Genomic DNA, 26228 nt, shown 5'->3' with positions numbered 1-26228 from the left:
GACTGATTAGAAACTTGTAAATATTCTTGTGGATAATCTGCATGTTGGCAGCACATCATAGATATTGGTGCTGCACACTGCTGAACCCAAAAACTAAATATTGCTGCCTTGTGTGTGTAAACTATAATAGTAAGCTGTATTTTCTTGATTGACTTTTCCATGATTTAAAAAAAGTGTGTTGATATTTGGATGTTAAATTTTGCAGCACCTCTGTTGAGAAGGAATTAGTAGGGATAAATGAAGTTGAAAGGTAGAACCTTAAACTCATTTTCATATCTCAGTAAGCTTGCAAAATCCTGTTGATGCTGATGTTTTCATTTAGTCAGGTAAGTGGTATTAAAATGTGTCCCACTCTCCATACAATGACATTTCTTGTAGCTGCAGAGAGTCTTTTTTTTACACTCCATTTTGATTCTTAGAGCTTTCTGTGCTCTCAAAGAAGTGTCAACTTCAAAATAATAAATATTTAACCTCTTCAGAGGGATTATCCTTAGCAAAGACTGGTGACCATAGCTTTAGGGTTTCAAGTGACAAATTGTTTCAAGTGACAAATTTCAAGATACGGTAAACATTGTCTCACATTAGCAAGATAAGTTCCTTTCCCTGCTTCTTGTGAGGACTTTTGTACAGAAGTTGAATACAATTTTGTAATAAATATTTTATTTTTTACTTATCAATTTTCCAAGCCCTGTCATTACTTCTTCAGAGAGTCATCTTTTTTCTTTTGTTTGTTTTCCGTTTCAATGGATGAATCTAAATCTTTCAGTCATTTGCAAGAGACATTTTTTCCTTACTGTTGACAGAGTCAATACACATTCACTTCTTTCTGCAGGACTCTTGTGCAAAATTTTTTTTCCACAGTGCGAGTCCAGAACCCACTCTCTCTTCCCAAACTGAAATGACCCCTTTGCAATGCAACAACTGACACTTTGTAAGACCCTTTTTGGTAACATTCCCAATTCCTCCTGTGGGCAGGTGCCACCTGTCCTCTCCAGACAGCATATGTGCAGATTGAAAAAATCATCTTGGTACAGCAGAACCTTTTTTCCCTGTTCTTTGTACTTGGTTTTCATGCACTAGGTGCTTTGAAAAGTGACCGGTGGGAAGCTGCTATTTATGAGCACAGGGCAGTTTGTTTCCTTTTTGGAAGTGTCTGTATGGCCTTCCCTTGACACCTCCATTGCACAAGGGACAAACATAAACCAAAGCTTCAAGGCTGGAAAAATTCACTACTGAGTTGTCAAGTGATGGGTGTACCAAAAAAAAGGGTGTACCTGCCTTCAACCTTGGCAGTTGAAGGAGGCACTGTCTGATTGTGCCTTTTGAGTGATGCTGAGGCCAAAGACCATCAATTGAGGCAGAAGACATGGCGAGTTGGAGCAAGTTCCTTCAGAGACTTGAGAGAAAAGCCATTCATGGACCTCACCACTGATGGGAGATGAAATGAGGCTTAGTCACCATCCCTGTAGGGGTTTAAAAGACCTACACGTGGATTTTATTTGCTGCTTTAGTGGTTGAATTCACTAATCTTAGAAGTCTTTACCAACATAAATCATTGCACAATTACAAGATGAAAAGGTTTTATTTTTTCTGTGTGGCTGGTCTGGATAAGATGGAAAGCCACGGTCAAGGACCAATCCCCACTGTTAGCATGGACCTGTCACTCAGGCACTGCAAGAAGGTTCATGGCACTGTGCCTTCCCCATCACCACTGCCATGGAAAGTAGTGGAACTGCAGTGACAACGTCAGTTTGGGCTGTCAGGGTCTATGTGCTTTCATATATTGTTATTTTAAATGTCAGGTAAGATACCATTTTTGTGAGGCATCAGCAAGTTCTTGATATTAATAGCTGGGATAATCATATGTGGCAATATATAATTTTTTACTCTATGTGTTGGTTGTTATCTGACTGAACTGTTAGTCAGCATGGAAATCAGTATAAGTTCTAGAGTTCCAGCTGTCCTGTGACCATTGAGAATATCAAAGGGAGAACATATAAGCATTTCAAGTAAAATAGATGATACATTTTCAGCAGTAACATTTTTTTAAAGGTAGCTAAAAAGATATGAGAGAGTGTGTACATTCAGTGAGCTTTTCCCAAAGCATGGTCCAGGAAATGTTTTTCTTTTTTGCACTGTCTTGATAAACCCTGCCGTGGTGATCACTGCCTCGTCTGAGCAGCAAAACCTATTGACTGCAGGCATTTTGCCTTTCAGTGATATTCCCGCCTGCTGCCTTGCTGGCTGTGTTCCAGAGCTTTTTTCTTGCTGGGAATAGAAAACTGTAAGGCTTTTGATTCCCAAAAATCACAAAATCGTAGACTGGTTTGAGTTGAAAAGAATATTTCTAGGCCTCCTGGTCCATCTGCCCCACAATGAGCAGAGGTATTCAGTTAAAAGAAGGCTTGCTCTGAGCCTTGGATGCTTTCAGGGATGGTTGAACACTTTCAAGGATGGAGCATCTACCACCCTTCTGTGAAATATCTGCAAGTGATTTTCCACCCTCTTTGTAAAAACCTTCTCTCTGCAGTCTCCTCTGAGTTTGGATGGAACTAATGTGATATTTGAAGGGCAAATCTTAAGAGCCTGGCTCCTCCTGAAGAGGCATCAGTGAGAGTAACATTAGGGTAGAGGAAGTGCTGAGTGTACTGTATGCAAAATAAAAACAAATTACATACATTATGTCCAGATATGATGTGCAAATATAGCTGTCAACCCCTCATCCCACCTGCACCATTTTTCACCCTAAATAGGGTACTCATCAATTTTGCCAGAAAGGCATTCCTTTGAAACTAGAATATGATAATTTTAAACCAAGACTACTCAAGAAATATTGCTAGAAGTTATCACTCACAAGAACAACCACTAACCACCCACAATTGCCAGCAGTGGAGAGGGTAAAGTACAATTCACTGCAGTGTTCTTTCCAAGCCTGAGTTAGCTATCCCCGATAAATGATCCAGTGGGCGCTGGCCAGGGTAAGAAGCCTTAGGTAAATGGTTTTGCTGGAGAGGTTGATACAAAACAGAAGCCAAGCACTTATGACCTCTGCACTTTCAAAAAGTGAAGCTCCTTTATTGGTTTCATACCTTGAAGAATCACTGCAAACCTTCCAACCCCTGACTGAATCCAGGGGCTTAGTCCATTTCTTTCCAGGGGAACTTTGTTTTGAAATGCAATTAGAATGAATAAAGTGCTTGTCCACTGCCAAACACAGAGAGATGCAAAGAGCTAGCAGTGAGTTCTGCCACAGGAAATATAATTTCCCAGTGTTTGATGAGTTAAAAAATGATGAGTAGGAAGATGGGTCTCCAAAAAAAAAAAAAAAAACAACCAAAAAACAAAAAAAACAAACACCACCAAAAAAACCCCACAAAAACCCACAAAAAAAAAACCAAAACAACAAAAAACTGTAGTAAAATTAACTTCAATGGGCAGGAGTGGCAGGTGGATAAGAATCAGGTACAGCTAAAGAGGTAATAACACAAATGTATGATGGACAGCCCACTAATTTAAAGGTTATACTGATCAGAATTTCACCTACATTGTGTGGGTGATAGCTAGGGACAGGCGCTCGGAAGATCACGTGATGTCACGGGAAGATAAGGACCCTCCCCCCGTCCCTTCGGTGGTGGCCCCTCCTAGCCCCATTAGCTTCCCACCAACCACTGACCTTTAGATCCTTTGCCCTCCCACTGACATAGTAGAAGACCCTTTAGACTATTTAACCCCATGTGTAATACAATAAACCGCCATTTGCCGTCCACCAAATTGGTGTAAGCGTGTTAATGGACCGAGTGACTCGAGGAGTCGAGTTGCCGTGCTGACTCTTTGAAACCAGGTCGCCATTGCCTCATATCGAAGGCAACATTCTGGTGCCGAAAGCCCGGGAACAAGAAAAACGCTCGGGAGTCGGGATTTTTCGCCTGGACAGGAGCAGCGGCCGGGGCAGGCCAAAGGAACTGACCCTCGGCGGGGGAGACGTCCCCGGACCAGCGAGACTCATGGAGGCAATCGCGAAGGTCGTAAGTGTAATTCACAGACAGTGGGGGATTGAGTGCAAGCCCAGAGATTTACAACTTGCTTTGGCAAGATTACTGGAGCTTGGGGTGATAGAGCACCCAGTAGAAATCCTCCATTCGGAGGTATGGGGGAGGTGTACACTCGCGCTGGCCGAAGATACGGAATCCACAGGGAGCGGGAAACACCTTAAAGCATGGGGGAGGGTCAAGCAAAGTTTACGGAAAGCGCTGGAAGAACAAGAGACCTGGAGTGCCGCCCGTGTGTGTTTGCTGGCCACTCCTAAGCTGGGAGTGGGGGCCACCACGCAAACGGCGTCTGAAAATGATTTATCCGAGTGCGAGAAGCCGCGGGAGCCAAGTACGCTTCCCCCCTCCCGGAGCCCTAGCCCAAAGCCCCCGGTGCCCTCAGGGAACCCCCCGACCCCCACCCCGAGCCCGTCGGCTTCCCCCCCGCCCGCGGAGCCTTCCCGGGCATCCGGAGGTCCCTCCTCAGTCCCCTTGCCGTCGATCGGTGGTTCGGTACCCGAGGCACGGCAGCGCGTACGATTTTTCTGGCAAGGACTGGCCGAGGAGGCCAGAGACGCCGAGCACGTGGCTCAGGAGAGCATGCGGCCGGCACTGCCACCGTACGGGTTTGAAAATGGCGCCGGCGGCAGCGGGGAGGGGCGGGGTCTGAACGTTTGTGGTGGGGAGAGCCCGGAGCCGTGGGTGTGCGCCAGTGCGCATGCGCAGGGGAAAGCCGGGGAAGAGGGAGAGGAATGCGTGCTCAGACAAGAGCCGCGGGCTTCTGCTGGCGCGTGCGCGCAGCAGGAGGGGAGGGGGTGCATGTTCGGAGCGGCGCCGCGAGTCCCCGCGGGCGCGTGCACACGGGAGAGCGGCGGGGAAAGCGCGCCCGGCCCGGCGCCGTGGGCTTCCGCGGGCGCGTGCGCGCCGGGAGGCGGTGGGAAGGGCGCGTTCGGGGAGGCGCCACCGTTCCCCGCGGACGTGCACACGCGGGAAAGCCGCGGAGAGCGCCCGCGTGGTTCGGAGCCGTGGTTTTCCGCGGACCCGCATGCATGGGACAGCGGCGAGGAGCGCGTGCGCGCCTCGGGGCCGCGGTTTCCCACAGGCACGCACGTGCGGGAGGGGCGCGAGGAGCACGTGTCCCGTTGGGAGCTGCGTTCAGCACTGCCAGCATTTAGGGGAGAGACCTCACCCCGCAGGAGGCAGGGCAAGCCCAGGGGGCGGGAGCGGAGCCACCCCCGAGAGGGGGGGCGGGAGTGGAGCCACCCCCGAGAGGAGGGGCGGGGCCGGAGCCGCACTGAACGGCACTCAAACCCAGAAGTGAGCTGGCAGTGTGCCTCTGACTCCTTGTCAGACAGTACCGGCGGCAGCAGCTCCGGAGAGCAGACAGACAGTGATTGGGATTCAGAAACAAAGAGAGCAGAACCAACATGATTTAAAATGAAACCTAATAAAGCTTTCAGCCACTCCAAAAAGAGTTTACAACATGAGCCAGCCCAGGTCACTGACTGGGGAAAAATAAAAATAGCCTGTGCTGAGTGGACACCGGCTTCCACAGTGTAAGCCTTCCCAGTAAGGGTTACTGGAATAGGGGACAACCAACAAAAAATACACACGCCAGTAAATCCCAAAGACATACAAACAATTGTAAAAGCGATTTCAGAGAAAGGGATGCACTCTGCCATGGTCTCCACTCTGCTGGATGGCCTTTTTGGTAATTATGATTTACTGCCTTTCGATATCAAGCAGATAGGACGCATGATATTTGATGGGGCGGGATTGATAGTTTTCAAACAAGAATGGAAGGACAATTGTGCAAACTTCCTAGCTCAGTCCTCTGGAGAAGGGCAGCCACTGCACAATTCCAGTTTATCGAGGTTATTAGGTAAACATGATGACCTGATAACCCCTCAGCAGCAAGCCACAGGCATGCGGGCTGAGGAGGTCAGAGCCACCACTCAGGCAGCCAGAGAGGCCATTCGTGCTGCCTCTCGAGTAGTGTCCAAGCCCCCCCCATGGGCCACCATAAAACAGGGCAAGAGTGAGAGCTTCACACAGTTTGTGGACCGCCTCCAAGCAGCCATAGAGCAATCTGCCCTGCCCTCAGAGGCGAAGGGTTCGGTAGTAGCCGATTGCCTGCGGCAACAATGTAACTCTGTTACTAAAGACATTCTGCGCTCCTTGCCGGCCGGAGCCAGCCTGGCCGACATGATTAAACATGTAGTAAAGGAGGAGCAATTGACACCTATCCAAGCAGCCGTCCGCACCCTAACCAGTGCCATGGCATGTTTCAAGTGTGGCCAAGCAGGCCACATTGCAATGAGCTGTCCCCAGCCAGCACAGCCATCCCCAGCGATGCCCCCGCACCAAGCCCGTGCGAGAGGGCCCTGCTGGGGCTGTGGGAAGAGAGGGCACCTTGCCAAAGACTGCAGGTCCCGGCCTCAGGGAAACGGGAGAGGGAGGGGGCGTGCGGGCCGCACCCAGCCTCCTCCCGCTGTGAATGCAAGGCGGCCCATCTATGCCAACCCCCAGTGGGGTGGGGAACCCTCATACCCCATGCCCCCACAGGGGACAGCCGGTTTTGCACCCCCCACAGCAACACAATGGCAAAGCTTCACAACACCGCCAGCGGTGCCCTCGTGCCCACCACCACAGCAAGCCACGCCTGTGCAACAGGGCCAGCAGGGGACACCCCAGAGCGGAACCCCTGGGTGGCCCTGGCCATGAAAATAAGGAAGGAGCCTCTAATGATTTGGGGGACATGCCGCCTCTATGGCAGTCGGGACCCCCACGTCATAGGGCTTCAGTTTTGGGGAGACACAGGGTCAGACTGTCCTATACTTCCTCAAGTAACGGGTCAGGGAAAATGCTTTGGCGGTGCAACTTTAGCCAAGCAGAAGGGAAATGTTTGCACCGAAGTTGTCAAACCTGACAAGAAGATCAATAAGTGGGTGATCCCAGCTGCATCCGGAATGTGGGTTTGTCAACGGTCTGGGGTGAGTCCTTGTGTGTCCCTGGCCAAATTCAATGACTCTGATGATTTTTGTATCCAAGTTCTGATTGTTCCTAGGGTCTTGTACCGCTCAGACGAGGAGGTGTGTCAACTTTCCGAGGAACCGGGCCGGCTCCACAAGCGAGAGATAATAACAGGGGTAACCATCGCGATGCTGCTCGGCCTGGGAGCGGCCGGTACAGCCACAGGTGTCTCAGCCCTCGTGACCCAACACCAAGGACTTTCTCAATTACAAGTGACTATCGACGAGGACTTGCAGAGGATCGAGAAATCCATCTCCTTCCTGGAGAAATCGGTTTCCTCACTTTCAGAAGTCGTCCTGCAGAACAGGCGGGGACTGGACCTCCTGTTCATGCAACAAGGAGGCCTGTGTGCCGCCTTGAAAGAAGAGTGTTGCTTTTATGCTGATCATACAGGAGTCGTTAGAGACTCCATGGCAGAACTCCGAGATAGACTGGCTCAGAGAAAGAAAGACAGGGAAGCCCAACAGGGCTGGTTCGAGTCCTGGTTCAATCAATCGCCATGGCTCACCACCCTAATTTCCACATTGATAGGTCCACTGGCAATGTTACTCTTAGCTCTTGCCATTGGACCATGCCTGTTAAACAAGCTGGTCACATTTATTCAAACACGCCTAGAACGGGCCAACATTCTATTTGTAGGACAGCAACAATTGTTGTAAACCAAACTGTGAACACTGCCAGTTGCAAAGTTCTGCCTAGTCAGCTTCGCAGAATTTACTCAAGTTTTCCAAACCCCTTCTTTTTTTTTATCAAGTTACTACCTTGTACCCCTTTTCTCCAATGCCTCTAACTACCTCATTTTTTTTTGTGAAAAGGGGGGGGGGAGATGTGTGGGTGATAGCTAGGGACAGGCGCTCGGAAGATCACGTGATGTCACGGGAAGATAAGGACCCTCCCCCCGTCCCTTCGGTGGTGGCCCCTCCTAGCCCCATTAGCTTCCCACCAACCACTGACCTTTAGATCCTTTTCCCTCCCACTGACATAGTAGAAGACCCTTTAGACTATTTAACCCCATGTGTAATACAATAAACCGCCATTTGCCGTCCACCAAATTGGTGTAAGCGTGTTAATGGACCGAGTGACTCGAGGAGTCGAGTTGCCGTGCTGACTCTTTGAAACCAGGTCGCCATTGCCTCATATCGAAGGCAACACTACGTATTAGTTATTAATGACAATTTTAGGGTCATTACTCTCAGTCAACAAGTGCAGCAAGATACAGACCAAATTTATCAAAAAGATATAGAAGAAGATATAGTCTCACTTTGGTATATAATCCATGTGAATGACTACCCATTGAGAAGCCGAGACTTTCAAAAAATGAATCATTTTCTGTGTTGAACATTGTCCACACTTACAGTGAATCTGTAAAATACTATTGTGTCTGTGTGCAGGGTGTTAAGTTACAGAGATTTATGGGTTATACAGGAGTAAATTATACAAACCAACATAAAGGCAAATCTAAGATTAATTCCCATGATTCTTGGTGTCACAGTGGGTAACCTGTGCTTTGGAGAGTGTTTGGTGCTTGGCTATTAAATTTAGTAAATTTCTCCCAACTAAGAAATCACACATTCTAAAATCTGCAAGTTCTTGGCCAAGAGGAACAGATGAAGAAGAGGGGATGCACATGGGAGATGCATTAACAGTGAGGCAACTCTGGAGAATGGAGCTCTGTATTTAGCAGAGCTTACCCCACAAATGGCAGAGACTTGCAAGTGATCTGCTTCTGCTCATTTTCTGATTGCATAAGAACCTTTGAGTGATGTTTTAAATATACAGAATCCTGGAATAATATGGTTTTGAAGAGACTTTACAAACCATCTAGTTTCAACCCCCTGCCACAGGCAGAGATGCCAAACACCTTACCAGATTTCTCCAAGCCCAAGGTCCCTACCGACCTTGGACAATTCCAGGGGTGGGGCAGCCACAGCTTCTCCAGCTTCTCTTATGTCAAGGCCTCATCACCTAAGTGTTTAAATTCTTCCTTATATCTCATCTAAATCTACTTTTTTCAGCTTAAAGCCATTCTCCCTCTCTTGTCACTCTATCGCTTGTCCAAGTCCCTCTCCAGCTCCCTTGGATCACAGTTAGGAGCTGGGCCCAGGGCGGGGCTCTAAGGTTTCCCTAGAGTCTTCTCCAGGTGAACACACCCAGCTCTTCCAGCTGGCCCCAGAGCATCGAGGCCCTCTTATCACATTTATGGTCTCCTCTGGATTTCATCCATCAGTGCCCCATCCTTCTTATGTTGAGGATCCCGGAGCTGGGTGCAGCTCTGTGGCAGTTGCGGGGGGTGGGTCTCAGCAGAACGAACAGAGGTGCTCAATCACCTCCCTCGACCTGCTACCTACACTTTTACAGATGTAGCCAAGGAAACCTTTAGATTTCTGGGCTACCAGAGCACATTGCTAGGTTATCTTGAGTTTCTAATCCACCAAAGCCCAAAGACCTTCTCCCCAGGGTTGCTCTCAGGCCATTCTCTTTGTGCCCTGCCTGTATCTGTGCCTAGCATTCACCCAACCCAGGTGCAAGATCTTGCACTTGGCCTTGCTGGACTTCATGAACTGAGTCCTTCACTTCAGATACCTGAACCAGCTTGTTGGACTCTAGTTTCTGAACAAAAAAGTTGTGAATGTTGAGTTACTGTAACTGGAAACTGAATAAGGACTGTGGTAAGATAACCAGCGCAGGAGCAGCTACCCCTGCCCCTCTTTCCTGACTTCAGATGGAGGTTATATGCAAAAGACTTAATTATGTTAAAACACAACATGTCCTCCAGCTGTGACACCATGCTTAAAGTCTCCCATAAAATCCAATGGTTAAAACCTGTTCAAGAGTGGAGAAAAAAAACCAAAACAAAAGAAAAAACCCCACAACAACACAAAAACAAACAACAACAACAAAACCCCTCCATGGAACCATTCACAGGGCAAAATCTGAATTTTCTTTTCAGACTGGAGCAGATGTCCCGCCTCCCCTCCATTTGTTGGTAGGCCTTGAGGAATCTTGTAGATTTTGCACCACTCTTGGTAACATTTTGAGCAAGGACACCCATAGATGAACATCTATTTACCATTTTTATAGGCAGATATTACTCAGATTCTAATACTTTGCTCCTGCAGCCCCGTGGATCATCTCATGCCCCTTCCAGGGGATCTAAGTACCTCACTCTACAGACTTAAGGAAGCTACCATATGTTCTGGGAGAAAACCAGTACTAATTGAAATTGTACGTATAACTGGAATTTATTCTATGACTAAGAATAGAGAGCATACAGCCCCAGATAAATGCTGTGGGGTAAGACATGATCAGAGGAAGCTCCTTTTGTCACGTCACTAGGGAGCTATTACGAAGGTAAGTTTTCTCTGCTACAAGAGTTTTGAGTTTTAAGCAATCTTGAGGTAATTTATACCATTACCATTTTGTAATTTTCCTGAGATTTAATTGTAAAGACTTGTTAAAATATAGAGTAACAAGAAGTTATCGAAGGAAGTGCCATTTTATAAAGATGATTCCTTTTTTAGATGATAATATAATCTTCAGATAAGCGAAATCAGGAAGAGCAGTGAATACACACCTCTGGTTAAGTTTTCTTTCTTGTGTTGAATTAAGCACATTAAAAAAAAAGAAAAAATTAGTGGGTTAAATAAAAATAAATTGAAATTTCCATTCATTTCCATGAATGTCTGATGTTAAAATATAATTATATTTACTATTGATACAACCATAATGAAAAAGTAAAAAATTTAGTATGATATGCAGAAATACACCAAAAAAAGTATATTAAAAATGCCAAATAAAGATTTGCTTTGTTTTAACTCTAAAAAATGTTAACATTCTAGTTACGTAGTCAGCAGCTAGAAGTTTCCAGGGGACCATTGAAAACTGGGAGTCAGAGCACAGGAAACTGAGCTTCTCTTTGATAGGAGAATGCTGCCACTTTCTTGGGGAACACTGAGTGTGTCTTTAGCATTTGGCTGAACATTCTGAGAAGGAAACAGCAGAGTTCTAACTGGTTTGTATCTGTGAGTATACATAACCTATCCCTCTTGGAAGACCTTAAACTAAAAGAGTATTCTTTAACCTCAGACATTGCTGGTGCTTTTGATTCCTCAATTTACCTTAATTTTTCACTTGACAATCTGCAGAACTTGAAGAAAAACTCTTTTTCTCATAAGAGTAATCTTTTTCCCGTAAATAACGGCCTGCCTCTTCAGCTGCCACGATCTGGCGTAACTCGTCTGATTTGGTATTTGGATGTACATCCACGAAGATTTATTTCCTTTTCTCATAGATCTGCATAAAAGTGACTCCTACTTCTCTCTTCTTGTCATGGTATCTTAGCAGACCATTTCCAGACTGAAATGGTCTATCTGTAGTAACTGCTGCCCATCTTGGGAAATGGTCAGGGTGTATTAAAAATTCAGGATGTCCTGAGCTCCCCCTCTCTCTGTGGATGGTGATACATACACAATTGGGTGGAATCAGAGAAGTTTGCTATGCACTGTGACACATTAGGACTTTTACTGCCCTTTTCATGTCCTGCTTGTCTCCAGAGGAGTTCTCTGATGTCTCACTCAGCAGCGCAGTCCCACTGATGCGCTCCTCCTGCTCTGATCTGACTGTTGCCTGGTTCACCAGCTCTTGCCTTTGAAGCTTTCTCCTTCCCTTCAGCTGCCACCCATCCCTACCATGTGGACATGTCATTTAGGAATGAGGTGAAATAATTGTCATGTTGCACAAAGCCTCACTTATCTGACTCGAGTTCATTGCTTTACCTCCGTGACAGCGAAGCTTCGTTTCCCACAAGGAACAACCTTGTACCATTTGTCATGCAGAACATCCATGAAGCCATGGGATTTGTACTGGCTGATCAGGTCAGAGATGTTTGAGGTTAGTGGAGAGTTGGGGGGAAGACCAATACCATATCCTAGAAGGGAGAAGAGTACAATCATCTCTTTCTTGTTTGATTTGTGCTGAAGTATATGCATTTTAGGATGGAAGAGCAAGCTGGTACTCTTTTTCAGCCAAACAGCTCAATACTGGCTTACCGTGGTTAAAGAATGCTGAGACAAGGCCTTTTTTTGTGCAAAATAAGGTCAACCAATATAAACAAAATAAGCAAATTCAAAATTATTACAGCCACACAAGAAATAGGTAAAACTAGACGTTCAAAAAGTTAAAATGGAGGCAATGAATGAATAAACTTTTTCTCTGAAAACACAGATCTTTTCATGCCGCTGCCATGGATTCTTTCAGCAATGCAAAATGGCCTCAGTGTCACATAAACCATTCTATGGTCCCCATGTATTGTTAGAGCAGTGGATGTGACTCTGGTGTCAGATGTGACACTTCTTACATATTTTCTGATGAAGAGCTGTATGTATTTAAATATATGGAGCAATCTTCATTGTTACCACACAGCAATTTAAAGCCCTGGGGCTATGGTTCAATTCATGCACTTCTGCTTTCACAGGGATTTTCAGATACTAGTAAACGCAGGTTTCAGCCACTGCTTTGTCTTGTTAAAGTGCTGGTAAAGGACTTAGTGTAAGTGAAAATGAATTCAGTAACTGAATATGGTATATCGATTTGCAGAATCTGGAGTTTGACTTCGTAAATTATAAAAAAATACAATTGATCGCTTGAAGACAGGCCGTTGCATGTCAATTTCCTGCAGAGATTCGTTTCTAGTCCACAGTGGATTTTTGTTTTTCAGTTCAGAATTCTGAATTTCAGACTGTTTCCTTAAAAAAACTCACAACACAGGAAGAAAAAAAAAAACAACCCTCACAAATAAACAAATGGTGAATTTGCCAGGACAGTGGCTCACTTTTCAATGACTGATGCTATGGTAAGTGTTCCTACAATATAATAGTCTCCCTTGCTGCTGAGTTTTTTACATTGTGCCTGTAATTCCACCAGAATGAATTTGCTCACATCAAAAGATTTGTTTCAGATTTTGCACAGCTAGGACTCATAAATATCACATTTTCAGCATACTTTTTTTGCAGTTGCGTGATATGAAGTCCAGTTATCATATAGTTCAGGGTCTATTTGTTTGTTTCCTTTTCTATATTGAAATTTAATCTACTTGATTTGAAGTTGTGGAAGCTTTTGGTTTAATCTGAAAGGGATTTTTCAGGTTTCTGAAGGAGGTAATTTTACTCTATGATGGGAGCAGATAGAGTGATTGCCCTTGGAAGGGAGAAAAGTGGAAACACCAGTCCTTTCCACTGGCCATCTATCACAAAAGTGGTTTATAAAATCCGCTGCCCATAGGCTCATCGATGCTGGAAGCAGCTTCACACCAGCCTAGCTTCCAGGCTGCCTTCTGAGCTGTCCTTGCTAATTTCTCGAGGATGCAGGAGGCAAGCACCAGGGCTGGGTGCCTTCTCAATTAACTACAGGTTCAATAGGAATCTTGAGCTGACTTTTAAAAAGGGAAAAGTATGTATCTTCTTCACATGTGAGTGAAACTGCAGAACCGCATTCAACAAAGTGAACTGGCAGAAGAGGCCTCATTTCAGGGACCTCTTTATTTCATGGTTAGCAGGGAAATGGACTCTGCTTCCTCCTTGTCAGCAAACACGTTGAGCATTTGGAATAATTTCTTATATAGAGCATAACAACAGATCATAAAATCACAGCATGGTTTGGGTTGGAAGAGGCTTTAAAGATCATTTAGTTCTTATGCCTGCCATGGAGGGTCTTCCACTACACCAAATTGCTCAAAGGTCCACCCAATCTGGCATAAAACACGTGATAAAAGGGATATGAGATCTCCATAAAAACCACAGAAAAAAGCTGGAGCTTTTTTTCTGCTCAGTCACATTATTTTGTCATAATCCTCAAGAGGTCCTCAGTTTCGTCTCTGTGTTTTCACGAGAATAATACAGCACAACAAAGTAAATTCAGCAAAGGAAGAACACAGCAGGGTTATTACCTTCAATGGCAAAGGGTTTTCCCACAGTTAGGAGCTTGCAGTCGGCATCTATTGACACTTCATAATCTAAGAGTGCCTTATCCATGATGAAGGCATCAAGTTTCTCTGGATCATGCCTGTATTCAACATCAAAGTCAAAAACACAATGTAAGACTCAGTGACACTCACTGAACATTTGTCTATGCAGTTCTCTGGAAGATTACTGTATGAAAACAGGGACCAGAAATTGCTATTTGCACATCTGCAATTAAAATAAAAACTGATTTCTATTTTGAACGGGGGGAATTGTGCAAGAAATGCAAACTTTGTGCATGAAAAGCAGTCAGTGTGTTTAGGACGTGTTTTGCTTCCACAAAATACCATTATTCTGAAAGACAAAAATCACTGTGAAATGCTGGACATTGACTCAATTGAAAGTGAGCACAAGGCTTTAGTGGGGAAGATCAGAAATTGCTAAAATGCTATTGTTGTTTTGGTTTCTTTGTGATGTTAAACTGCGGAATATTAGAATAAAGCCACAGAAGGGTAACTTATTCAGAGGTATTTCTCTTCCTTTTTCCTTGAATATGAGGTAAATTATTTCCTTCACCCAATTTATCTTTTCCTTGTGTTGTCTTCATGAAAATAATGACTGAATTTTACTAAAATAATAATTTCTGAACAACATGTTTGGATAAAATAATGATAAAAAAGAACAGCTACAGTGCCTGTTCTCATCTTGATCCCAGGATTGCACCCTCCATTCCTGTCCCCTTAAAAGTCTGGGTGTTCTCCTGATGTGATTACTTCATTGATTTCAATTCATTGACACCAGTTTAACCCAAAAACCTGCCACTTGCCGTAGTTATCAACAGGATGCATCTGGGGAAAAAAATATATAAACAGGAAACTACAGGAAAAACATCTGGTGAAAAGTTCTCTGGCCATCTGCCACGCAACTTCTAAGATAAAAGAATGGATGGTTTCAAGCTTATTACCATCTCCGCTGTTTCATGGAAGAGTTGTATCACTTCCAGATTTAGACACAAATGTCTCTGAGGCCCACTGACATCATGATTCTCTAAAGCAACAAGATTTTTATTACTTTTTACCTGTCTAGTGCTTCTTTTATTGATTCTACTGACAAATTAAGCTTCCCCTCCGAGAACTATTTTTCCTCCTACCACACCGAGATACCTCATTGGGAGCTTTTGCTTGGATTGAATTTTTTTTCTGAATGTTTCTCACTACATGACGAAGGCTTCCCAAGCTCAGAAATTTGCCATAAGTTTATACATTGCCGTGGCAATGTATGGCACCCTCACACCCAGGTGGGCACTTCCACTTGGCTTTTATGTGTATCAATCCATTGAACTCCTTTGTTTTGTGGGACCCTCAGCACTGGCAAGGGGAGGATCAGTGGGACATGGCATCCATGGACTGGTGATATTTTCTACTACATCTGTCTCTCTGTCACTGTCTTTCTCTCTCCCTACCACAGTCATAATTACCACTACCCCTCTCTCTTTCTCTTTCTCTCTCTCTCTTGCATTTACTGTTAAGTAAAAGCCGTACTATTGATTTTGGCCTTGTTTTCACTATAATCTGGGCATCTCTCTTAAAAATTGTAAACAGATGACAACAACTGGACAGAGGGGCAGGTGTGGTGCTACATGCCGCGGCTCACTTCAGGAAGGCCACTCCGTCGGTGGTGGCAGGGACGTTGTAGTGCCGCATGTACTCGTGCATCTCGGGAAAGCTCTGCTTCACGTAGTCCTCCGCGCTACTCTCCCGCACTGTGCCGAAGCGGAACCCTTGGGATGGGTGGTGGAGCTGAGGGGAGTACAGGAGAGGATTAGCAGAACCATTTGCCCCCCATCACATCTGTTATTTCAGCCGTAGTGTGCCAGAAGTACCTCAGAAATCTTTGGCATTTGTGGACCTCCCTCTTCAGATGTTTTCCTGGAGGCAGCTTCCCACCCCCAAGAAAAGCCTGGAAAGTCTTACCAGGTGACTCAACAGCCTGTCTGTTTACTCTCAGGATTTTCTTCAGATGTTAAAAATAATCCCCATGAAACACTCTGAACACCAAAACGTAGGTGTTTATGGGGATTATTAATCTCTAGAACAGACAGTAGTTCAGGGACTATTACGAGAATAGCCACTCTTTGGGCTGGTTACAATCCACTTTCTGGGATTCTGGGTACCCAGCAAAGGACACACAGCCTAGATTTATTTCAGCAGAATGTATTATTTTGTCCTTAGGTATGCTATTTAGGCTTCTGCAGAAGAGTAACACCCCTAGTTAATTTCTAAAAGACTAGACACCGTATCACAGACTTCGCTCGCATTCCTCACAGATAAACTGAGGAATGAAAGGTGACCAAAAAAGTCTCCTCTGGCAGTGAGGAGGGAGAATTCCCTTCTGCACAGCCCAGGTTGCAACCACAGACACACAAACACAGTTGTGTCTGCTGTTCTCTTCTCTGTCCTTCTTTGAACTGACTCCACAGTCTTCAGCCCCAAGGTGCTCAGTTTAGGTTTCACAGACTGCACTTTCTGAAATTTCTGTCTGCCTTTTGAGCGTTTAGTAACTCCTAAGGCAAGTCTTAAGCTGCCATGGAGTTGTCAGGCAGCATTTTCTACTATGCTAAGCACTTCCTTGAGCTGGCAATGTGCTGCCAAGCCACACTAATTAAAAAGCTTTCAGGAACTCATCAGCTTCTAACATGCCAAGCTTTCAGAACTCAGGAAGCCAAACAGAGCTAAGGCTGGAGCAGTCATGCTGTATTTGCTTCCCAGGAAGCTCACAGATATCACAGCAGCTTGCAAAGATGATCTCAACACAGCCGTGCTCTGCTTGGCAAAGACCAAGAGAAGAAGCATTCTGACAGTCTATGGGGCCTCTGCATTACCAACTCAACAGAACAGAGTGCAAGGTAGCACAAAGCCATAAAAGGACCTTTCCCATTCTTGTCTTCAATGGTCCCAAAAATAAAAGTGTCTTTAGTTTTTTTAAAAATGGCAGAGATAGGATGTAAACTCATTGTTACACTGTTTAGTCTGAAAAGGAACAGGAAAAGGTCTTTTGACTGGTGTTTCTGATGTTATGGAAACTATGAACATTCTGTATTTCTGGTCATTTTTACCTGAAACTAAAAATGAAAGTGGGCAGGTTGTTACCACCTTGTTGTCTACTGATCTGGCCCTTGTGTTGCAACCCAGGAGTGAGACCTGCAAGTCTGTAGGTATGGAAGGAGTTCTGACATTTTTGGTTTTTTAATGTGTTCTGGTGTACATGGGTGTGGGACACGCAGTGTATAGTGTGCCTGCATTTGGAGCTGGCCATAGTGATGCGCTAGAAAGACTGTGGGCACAGAGGGAAATGTTCTTGCCTGGGAATGTGGGAGCAGCATTCAAGTGCCAGAAGACATAAATAACAGCTGGGCTGTGACAGTACGTCATAGAGACTTCTAGCACAATGCTGCCAGACCAAATATTGAGACACTGACGATGACCTGCTTAAAGAAGGAACTTGGGAGTACAGTTGATGCACTCTCTGCCCCAAGATCATCACCACAATCAGGGTGACTTTTTTAGTTTTTCATTCCTGGCAGTTTCAGTGAAGCAACCCCATTAAGACCAAACACTGATGCACACTGGTACCTAAGCCAACTTGGGTGTTTCTTGTGAAGTTTGTGGGTCACCTAGTGATGCCAACTGCAGTGCAACCTCTGATCTGCAGATAAAGTGTGACTTCACCAGAAAGCATCTCTCACTCAGACTGCATTTGGCCAAACTTTTAAGCTTGAATGAGAAAGGCTGGTATAAATCCAGTTAACTGCACCTCCATGCACTTTTCTATCCTAAATCCTTTACTGAAGATTGTCCACTGTTTTGGACATGCTGTCAAATTTCACCCAAATGATGACAACACCGGAATGTTTATTCGATCAGAAGTCCATCTGGCTTAATATCTTGTTTGTAGCAAGACCAAATGCCTGATGGGAAGTCTTGGGAAGTCTGTATTATAAGGGAGTTGTTCAGCCATCCCTTGTATTCAGTGCTCTACTTACTTCTGGTAATCTTTGTTTTTTCTTATGCATCAAGTGTGTACAACTTTATATTTGATCAACTCCTTTTATCAAGGATAAATGTTAACAGTTGTTTTAATCTTCTACATTTTTCAAGGACTTCTGTTTTCTCCTTATTGCTGCTTATCCACAGGAGGGAAATTTTGCTTGCAGCTCTGTGGATTGACAGTACAAAATGCTGCCAAAAATACTTCACTGATGATTTGCTAGGACTGCTAAGGGTTACTTGCTTCAACAGAAGATAAAAAAATCAGAACGGAAACAAGACTCATCACTTGTCATTGCTGCTTTTTTACCTTCTGCAGTCTTCTCCTGGGAAGCTTATGTGACAAAATGGAAACCATAAATATCTCTGTCCTTACAGATATGGTAAATGCCATAGTTTTGCTGTGAATCTTGCCTTATTAGTTGTCTCTTTTTATTAATATTTTTTGTTTCTTATGCTCCCTGTCTTTTGTGTTTTTGAAGTCTTATTCTGAAAGAGATTTTCTGTTTTCTATAAACCAATAATGGAATGTAAATGCCTAGGGTTTCAGAGAAATCATGAAATCTGAAAAACCAGCATTTGAAAAATCAAGAATGGAATCTATGTATTTATTTTTTCTAAACTTATAATTCAAGGGAGGCAGTTACTTACTTTTATACCAGTAATTGCAAATATAAAGACCAGCTTAATAGACGAAGTAGCTGCTGGAATTAGAGTAATTTATACTAAGTTGATTCTCTGCTTCTTTGTATATACTGTTCATTCAACACTCAGTGTTAGAGGTGAATAACCACCACAAAGCAGGTAAAGGGCACTAGAGAATGTTGACAATTTTTGTATCCAGAACACCCGGAGGTTTGCTGGTGACTCACGAGATGAGTGGGACACAGAGCCAGAGGGGCCTGACCACTTGTCTTGGACACTGAGTGCTTGGATTTCATAGGTTCAGAGCTGTGGAATGCCAAGACCAGAGGATCTTGCTGCACAGGACAGGGATAGATGGCTCAAGAAGATGTTCTCTTTTCTGTGAAGAGAGCAACTTTGGGAGGAAGGACTAGGACACGCTTTGTTGGGAAGTAGAGGATGAAGGCACAGGAGAAAGGCTAAAGAGGCTTGATTTCTGGAACTGGTGTTCTTGTGAACAGTCCTGTTCTTGTGACCTCTTAGGATAGTATCTACTGTAGTACACATACACTGTGCCCAGCATTTCCAAGAACGAGTCTCACTGTTTTAGAAAATGTAACATGGGTAGGGAAACAAACAAGAGACAATTGCAATGTGTAAGAAAACAAAGGGAAATGTGAATGCTGCCAAGCACTGAAGAGGTGAAATGGTTATTGGGTCACTTGAGTCCTGAGACATGGAGGTCATGAAGTGTAGAAGAAAACACAAGAGCTTTACAGGACATCCAAATTCTCTGGCAGTGCCAGAACAAACTTCGTGACTTCTCAGAGTCTTCTGTGCCTTGCATAACATGGTGCTCCCAGACAAATGATGTTTGTGCTTCTTGCTTCTGAAAGCTAACACTGCGCTACCAGTTCCCTTGGCTTGGCCTCTTACTTCCAGGTCTCCTTGGTTTCTGTCTGCTGTTGTTAAAACATCTGCTGAGTGGGAAGGGGACAACGTGTTTCATTTAGGAAGATGTTGAGATGTATTTGGCATTGCATACATCTATAGCTTGGGGTGCCAATTATGCATGAAAATTCCAAACATGATGAACACCAATGAGATGATAGCAGCAGAAACAGGAAAACACAGTCCTGAATGACAGGGGGTTTACATAACTTGACACATTCTATTTTATGTAATGCATTGCCATTGCACGCAATGCTGTCAATTGGCAAGAACACCTGGACACCAGCTTGAAAGGAAACAGGCTCAGAAATCTCCAGTGTCAGCAGTGACTTAAATCTGGAAATGCAGCAGTCAACCTTGGCACAATCAAGGCCATTGGACTGTGGGATTTTGAGGTCTTTCTAGCAGGTTCTGGCTTTTGGATGAATTTCCAGTCCTGCAAAACCAAATGATTTACCTCAAGGATTTTTGTCCCCTTGATGCCCTGCTTTTGTTTAGTATCATTTTGAAGTTTGCATCCCATTCAGTTGCCATTTATTTTTGCAGTAAGAATACCAGGTACAGAAAAATTATGGTCTCAGGTCTGTAGCAATGTATTTGCACAACTTAGGTCATCCTGTGTACCAACTAAAATCATTGTAGATAACAAGACACCTGCTGTCTTGTTTTCTAGAGCTCTCAGGAATTCATCAAGGTTAATGGGAAAACAACAGGATGAAAATAAGAACGAAGAGCCTGAGAAATGTAAATCCTAGATACAGGAGGTTCAGCATGAGAATGGACACTTGAACAATTAGGTGACCTCAAGGAGATGAACTTGCCTCTTGACAAACCAGGAGTGTGTGCCCACATAGGCTGTAGATTTTAGAATCTATAACTGGGATTGTAACGTAAACAATAAACAGCTTCTGTTGAAATCATATTGGTTCTATTCTTCAGTTGTCCAAATCCCCCTGCACAGGTCCACAAAAACAGACAGTTGCCTTCTGATTTCCTGGAGTTTGACCTGTGATGAGACAATGAACATCGAAACAGAGCAGCTATTGGGAAGGGAAACTGTGTCTATTTTCTATAAGCAATGATGTAACTGAAATCTAAGAAATGCCTTCTCAGCTCCTGACTGATGGGGTGCAGCAGCTGCCTCCGTCTGTTCTGTGGAACAGAACTGGAGGAAAAATATTTTGGGAACTGTCGTTCTAATTATGATCTCAACTGTCTCTCTTTGAAAGGCAGGTATCGGCTAAGGAGGGGCAGGACCTTCCTAAAGATGGGGAATTCAAATTCTCTCCCTCCAAATTATAATAATTTAGAAAATTAAAGGGTTTTTAGGCTGAGGTATGGGGATAGGAATAACAGTTCTTTACTAGTATGTATGACAAATAAACAACAAGTACAATGTCAATAGTAAACAGAACCAGGAGCTTTGAGGGGTTTCTTTTACAAAGTCCAGGGCAGTCTGACCTTGGTGCCCCTGCTGGACTCCGAGAGCACCAAGCTGGAACAGTAGAAAGTCTCAGGCTGGTGGGTGAGAGCAGAAGTTCTGTCAGTGCTAGCTGGAACAGCAGGGATGTCCTGGGAGAGCAGTGGCAGTGTGGGGTCACACAGTAGCAGAAATCCTCAAAGCAGTGTCAAAGAAGCAGTGGCAGCAGGACCAAGCAAGCCCAGCAGGGCAGGAGTAGGCGAGCTCAGAATTCTGGGCACCCGAGCAGATGATGGTAGATTTCCCAGGATGGGACAGAGTGATGACAGAGTGAAATGCTGAATTTCCACAGTGAGCGGCAGCCCGGCCATCCTCTCCGGTACCGAGAACAACAGAGACAAGCTGCCCCCAGCTATGTCCTTTACCTTTCCCAAAACTTGTGATATCTCCTCCTTTTGAGAGAAACTGCCAGAGACCCAAAACAGTAAGTGTAGCCCAGTACTGCCATCTCCTTTGGCCGCTTCTTTGTTTTGGTCAAGCACCTACAAGCACCCAGTAGTTAGTCTCCTAGTGATTTATGGGGGAAAAAAATTCTGTAAGTAAAAAAACAGGAAGAAATCTAACCTCCAACAACAACTCACAAGAAGTATTTCATAATTCATTCAGTTTGCCTCTTCAGTGCCTAAATTCTTCTCCATGAACTATTTTTTTGAGGGAAATGAAACCAACTACGTAGCTCAGAGCAGTGCCAATGACCACTCATTTCAGTGACAGAGCTAACAGGGATTTAGCTTTTACCTCCACCTTGTAATTTAAATAGGATTAAAAGGAAGAACATGGCTGAAACACTTTCCTAATTTTTAAAACAACTTCTGAGGAAGAACTATAGTGCAAAATGTTTTAGTAACTCACTTCCACAACAGTGCTGGTTATCTGGCATAACACCAAGTACAGTGTTTACTTGACACTTTGTGTATCAGCAGAATTGCAAGCATGATCTCTGCCAGGCAACTGCTGCAGAATCTTGAAAATCTGCTGTTTCAGTTGCTAGTCACTGTAGAAGGGTAGAATTAGATGAATCGTGGTTTTAGTAACATGCTGTTTTACAATGACACTTCTGTCTCTCACACATAAAGCAATAGTATTTTACTTTGCCTTATGTAACTAACTCATTTAGGTAGTTTCCCAGCAACCAATAGATTTCCCATAGCCCAGAGAGAAAATATAAGCCATTGGAAGTGCTAAGCAAAGTTTCAGATGAAGATGAATAAAACAAATAAAATACTAGTAATAAAAAACTTTCCCAACTACAAACCGATATAAAACTCTTCATGGACCTTCTCTTCTTATTTGCAGGAGTTTTTGAAAACTAACTAGTGAAACTAACTAGGGAATATTTATGGGGTGCAGAAGGAGATGAAAGAAGATTATTCACAGTGAAGCACATGAATTTTAGATTTTAGCAGATGAAAATTCACAGCTCAGCTTCTTAAAGTGGGGAGTTTGATCAGGAACTGCCTTATGTGTTCAGTGTTTAGGCCTAAGAAGCCGACAGGTTCCCAAGGACTCCAGGAGAAGGTGTTTGCAGAATACATTTGAATCCACGCTTTTGCTTTTCTGTTGTGAAAAACATACGTGGAGTTGATTCTTTCCTTGCTAGGCTAATAACAGATTTTCTTAAATCTTGAATTTTAAAAAAATTTGAATCCAGGTCAGAGAGGTCATTAGTAGGCATAAAATCTGACAGCTGCACGAATTCAATGAAGAGCTTCAATCTGAACACAAGTGCCCAGTCCATTGCTGCGAGTTTATTCTCTTCACTGCAAGAAAGGAATATGTGAAAGGAAACTATGACTTAGGTCTCTGCTAAAAAATATAAAACATAATCCTTATGTTCATGGTCCCTGTGTGGGTGCTGATAATTAAAGACCTGTAAGACCGGCTCTATTCCTTTGTGTGTTGGAAGAGCCGTTCAGTTCAGGGTTGAAACTGAGGACTCAGGTCTGTGGATAATTTCTGAGGGTTGCCTGGTGCTGGGCAGTGCAAAAAGCTCTCTGGAGAATATGAAATTGCAGGTGTGTTTATCACAGTTTCTTAATAACATTCTAAGAGTTTTCTGGACAGAGCTTTGAGCTGTGATTTGTTCTGGGAGAGATGAAGACTATAAAGTAGAAAGTGTAAAATATTGGAAGAAAAATGGGTAGACTTTGATGAGGCAAAAGCATGGATGAGGGAAAAAATGAGTGAAAAAAATGATGTAATTCCCAAAAGGTAGTAGAGCACTTCTTCCAATTCCACTTCAGCACCCGTAAAGATGTTCCAGATGAAGTAACTTCATCCAGCAAATTCTTCTCCTTGCTCCCTGTAAAACATGGCTAATACACTGTCAGGCAGGTAAAATCAAATTACAGCCAAGCAAAGGAGAGCTGGGTGGCTGAGAACATTTTCAAGCGACAAGAGAGATACCAAAGAAGATTTCTGGTTAGAGAATTCCTCTTGTCCTTCCATTCTGTGTTTGCAGTCTCTGGATGAAAAGCTATCAGAGATTTCTACAAGAATCTGAGAGATGAAGGAGGAAACCTAATGTGGCAGCAACTTGAAGTGTATGTAGTTTACCACTGTCATCTTTAAATCCTATTTCTTACAAATTTCTTCTGCTCCAGCTGTTCCTGGTTGAAGATCTGTCCTCCTACCCCATGGCTATATGGCAACTGTCCCATGGTTGCCAGGGTTCAAAACACTCCCCTGCCTAAACCTGTAAAGCAAGAACAGTGGTGTGTACTTTCCAGGAGAAGAACAAACAATGGATTTGCATTGTAAACCGGTCATGAGATACCAGGATGAAGAGTTTTCCAATTGTAGGTGGAACTGTCTACCTGGACAGTCCTCATTTCTTCAACATGTTATTTGTTATTCACTTTGGGTTCAAGGTAAATGATGGTAATGAAGGTAAATCCTGTGTGATAGATCCAACATGGGAACAGAGAAGGATTTTTTCCTTCTTGGAATCAGTGGGGAATATATTAAGCATGAAGTGTAAATAAAAATTACAGCCATATTTAGGAACTCTGGCCTCTTACGCAGTGAAATATAGACATTAATATTTGACTTTACCTAATGTTCAGTCAAATCTTAATGCACTCAGTGAAAGCCACTATTTCTTCCAGAGGACTTGGACCCTTGTCATCCCTGAAGTCCAGTGGATCAGTGCAGGACTTCTGTCTCCAGGAAGTTGAGCACTGGCTGCTCTTCACCTCCCCTCATTGTTTCAGTGAATTTAGAGATAAATGTGTAAGTGAGAAAGTCGTACTCTCTTCATTCCATTTGGTGATGGTCTTGAAGGTTGTTCTTCAAGCATCAGGAGGAATTAATGTGTTTTAGCATTTACCCATCAATGTGGGTAGCAGTTTCTTAATCTCAAGCTAAATACCTAAATACATAAATGTGATAAGATCTTTTGAAAAAAGGAAAGTGAGGCCTCCACCAGAAATAGCAACTCCATTATGGGGGGGCTCAGACCCTTGCAAGAAATAATACAAGTGGAGAATTACAAGAAGTTACTGGCATAACTGGCAACAAGTACAGAGAACAGTGAAGATGCATAAGCTGATCCTACCACCTGATAGGTGGAAGTCCATTGTGTAGCTGACTTAGAAGAAAGGAGAATATTTTTTAAGGTTCACAAAAGTCATAGCCATTGTGGCTCTACAGAGGCCTGAGTGCTAGTTTTTCACTTCACTCTCTGTAACACTGAAAGTCCTTTGAGTTCACATCGTTCACTGACTCATTAATGCTCAGAAAAAAACATGTATTAATTAGCAGGCTGTGATATTGTGACTCATGACCTTCCGGTGCCCAGTAACTTCCTTCATAAAAACACATGCCCGGTAGTTTCTTCTTTTAATTGTAAAAAGAACTCTGTGGTCCTGTACTAAACCCCATGACAGCAGTAAGATTTCTTTAAATTCCACTGAGTTTGTAACTTAATTTTTTGCTACACAATTTAATGCGTTTAATGCATATAAAGTAAATGTTACTTCATTTTCTATTTAACACATAGCAATTCTAGTGATGTCCCTTATAATGATCCATCTCAGGCTGCTGTAGTGAAAGACCATAGCAGTAACTTCTGCTGGTGTCATTCCTATAAAAAATCCTTTTTTAAGAAGAAAATTTACCAATAAACACAATGCATTAATGGCCTAACTCTAAGAATTTCTAAATTCAATGGAAAATATCATTAAAAGAAGGACTATTTGAATCATGCTTTTAGTGATGAACAAATTCTGTAGAGTGGTTTGACATTTCTTCTTCTATGATTTAGTGTTGCTAAAGCTCATCTGCAGTTACTTGTCAGTTTTATTTCCAGACAGTTTCAATACAAGTAACTAAAGTATTCAACTGATATAATAAGGGCCTTAATTAAATGGAGATGTTGATAAATCAGAAATGAGAGCTTACACGCTCACGTTTTATATGTCTAGATACAAATATCTGGGTGGTTGTACATACTGAATTCCTGAAATAAGCCTCATAAATACCTTGCCTGGATCACTCAAAGTGCTTAGTTTTGTAATAAAGAGATAGGCATCTCATAAGAAAAAGTCTTCAGGTACCGAACTAGGAGAAAATCAGAGATTTGTGGGGACTAATCCCAGTGCACAACAAGGTTGTTTACAGAACTTGCTGGGTGGAACTTGTCAGAGTAACTGTAGTTGTCTGCAGTGTATTGTTTGGGGCACTTTTTTTCCTTTTTGTGAGTTTTGAAAACACCATCATCCATGGTAGAGAGAAGGAAGTACTTCCAAAGAATGGTTTAGACGATCTTTTTTTGAAGCCAGTGCCTTAAGAGCAGCCTACCTGTACAAACTATAACTGTAGAAGTACAGTAGACTGAGTAAATAATACGTCTTCATTGCAGGCATGTAAAGTTAGCAGAGATGATGCAGTCAAATTGCTAGTGATGAGACCCATAAGAGTAGCCTTTGTTTTTGTCAAATGAAGCGAAATAGGTTCAATATTTTTGTCAAAATATAATACAGAAAGGAACTTTACCACTGTCAAGGGATATTTTTGAAGGTAAAATGATTCAGAGAAGTAAAAACATAACAAGAGTAAATGAACAGGCATGGCTACTCAAGTGTGTACTAAAGATGGGAAAGAAAAGCAG

General features: G+C 43.4%; 1 protein-coding gene across 3 annotated transcripts in view; it reads right to left on the bottom strand.

The window, feature by feature from the left end:
* Window positions 1–26228, bottom strand: part of GRIN3A (glutamate ionotropic receptor NMDA type subunit 3A) — a 79766-nt gene that overhangs the window by 10117 nt on the left and 43421 nt on the right. For all 3 annotated transcript variants that reach the window (XM_063422721.1, XM_063422722.1, XM_063422723.1), the window contains 3 exons: window positions 15671–15816; window positions 14005–14120; window positions 11837–11988 (listed from right to left, as the gene is read on the bottom strand). In XM_063422721.1, coding sequence (XP_063278791.1) covers window positions 11837–11988; window positions 14005–14120; window positions 15671–15816 — 414 coding nt within the window. The remainder of the gene's footprint in view (window positions 1–11836; window positions 11989–14004; window positions 14121–15670; window positions 15817–26228) is intronic.

Source organism: Prinia subflava, chromosome Z, assembly GCF_021018805.1.
Source record: "Prinia subflava isolate CZ2003 ecotype Zambia chromosome Z, Cam_Psub_1.2, whole genome shotgun sequence".
NCBI classification, from domain to species: Eukaryota; Metazoa; Chordata; class Aves; order Passeriformes; family Cisticolidae; genus Prinia; species Prinia subflava.
This window is presented reverse-complemented; position numbering and strand designations above follow the sequence as displayed.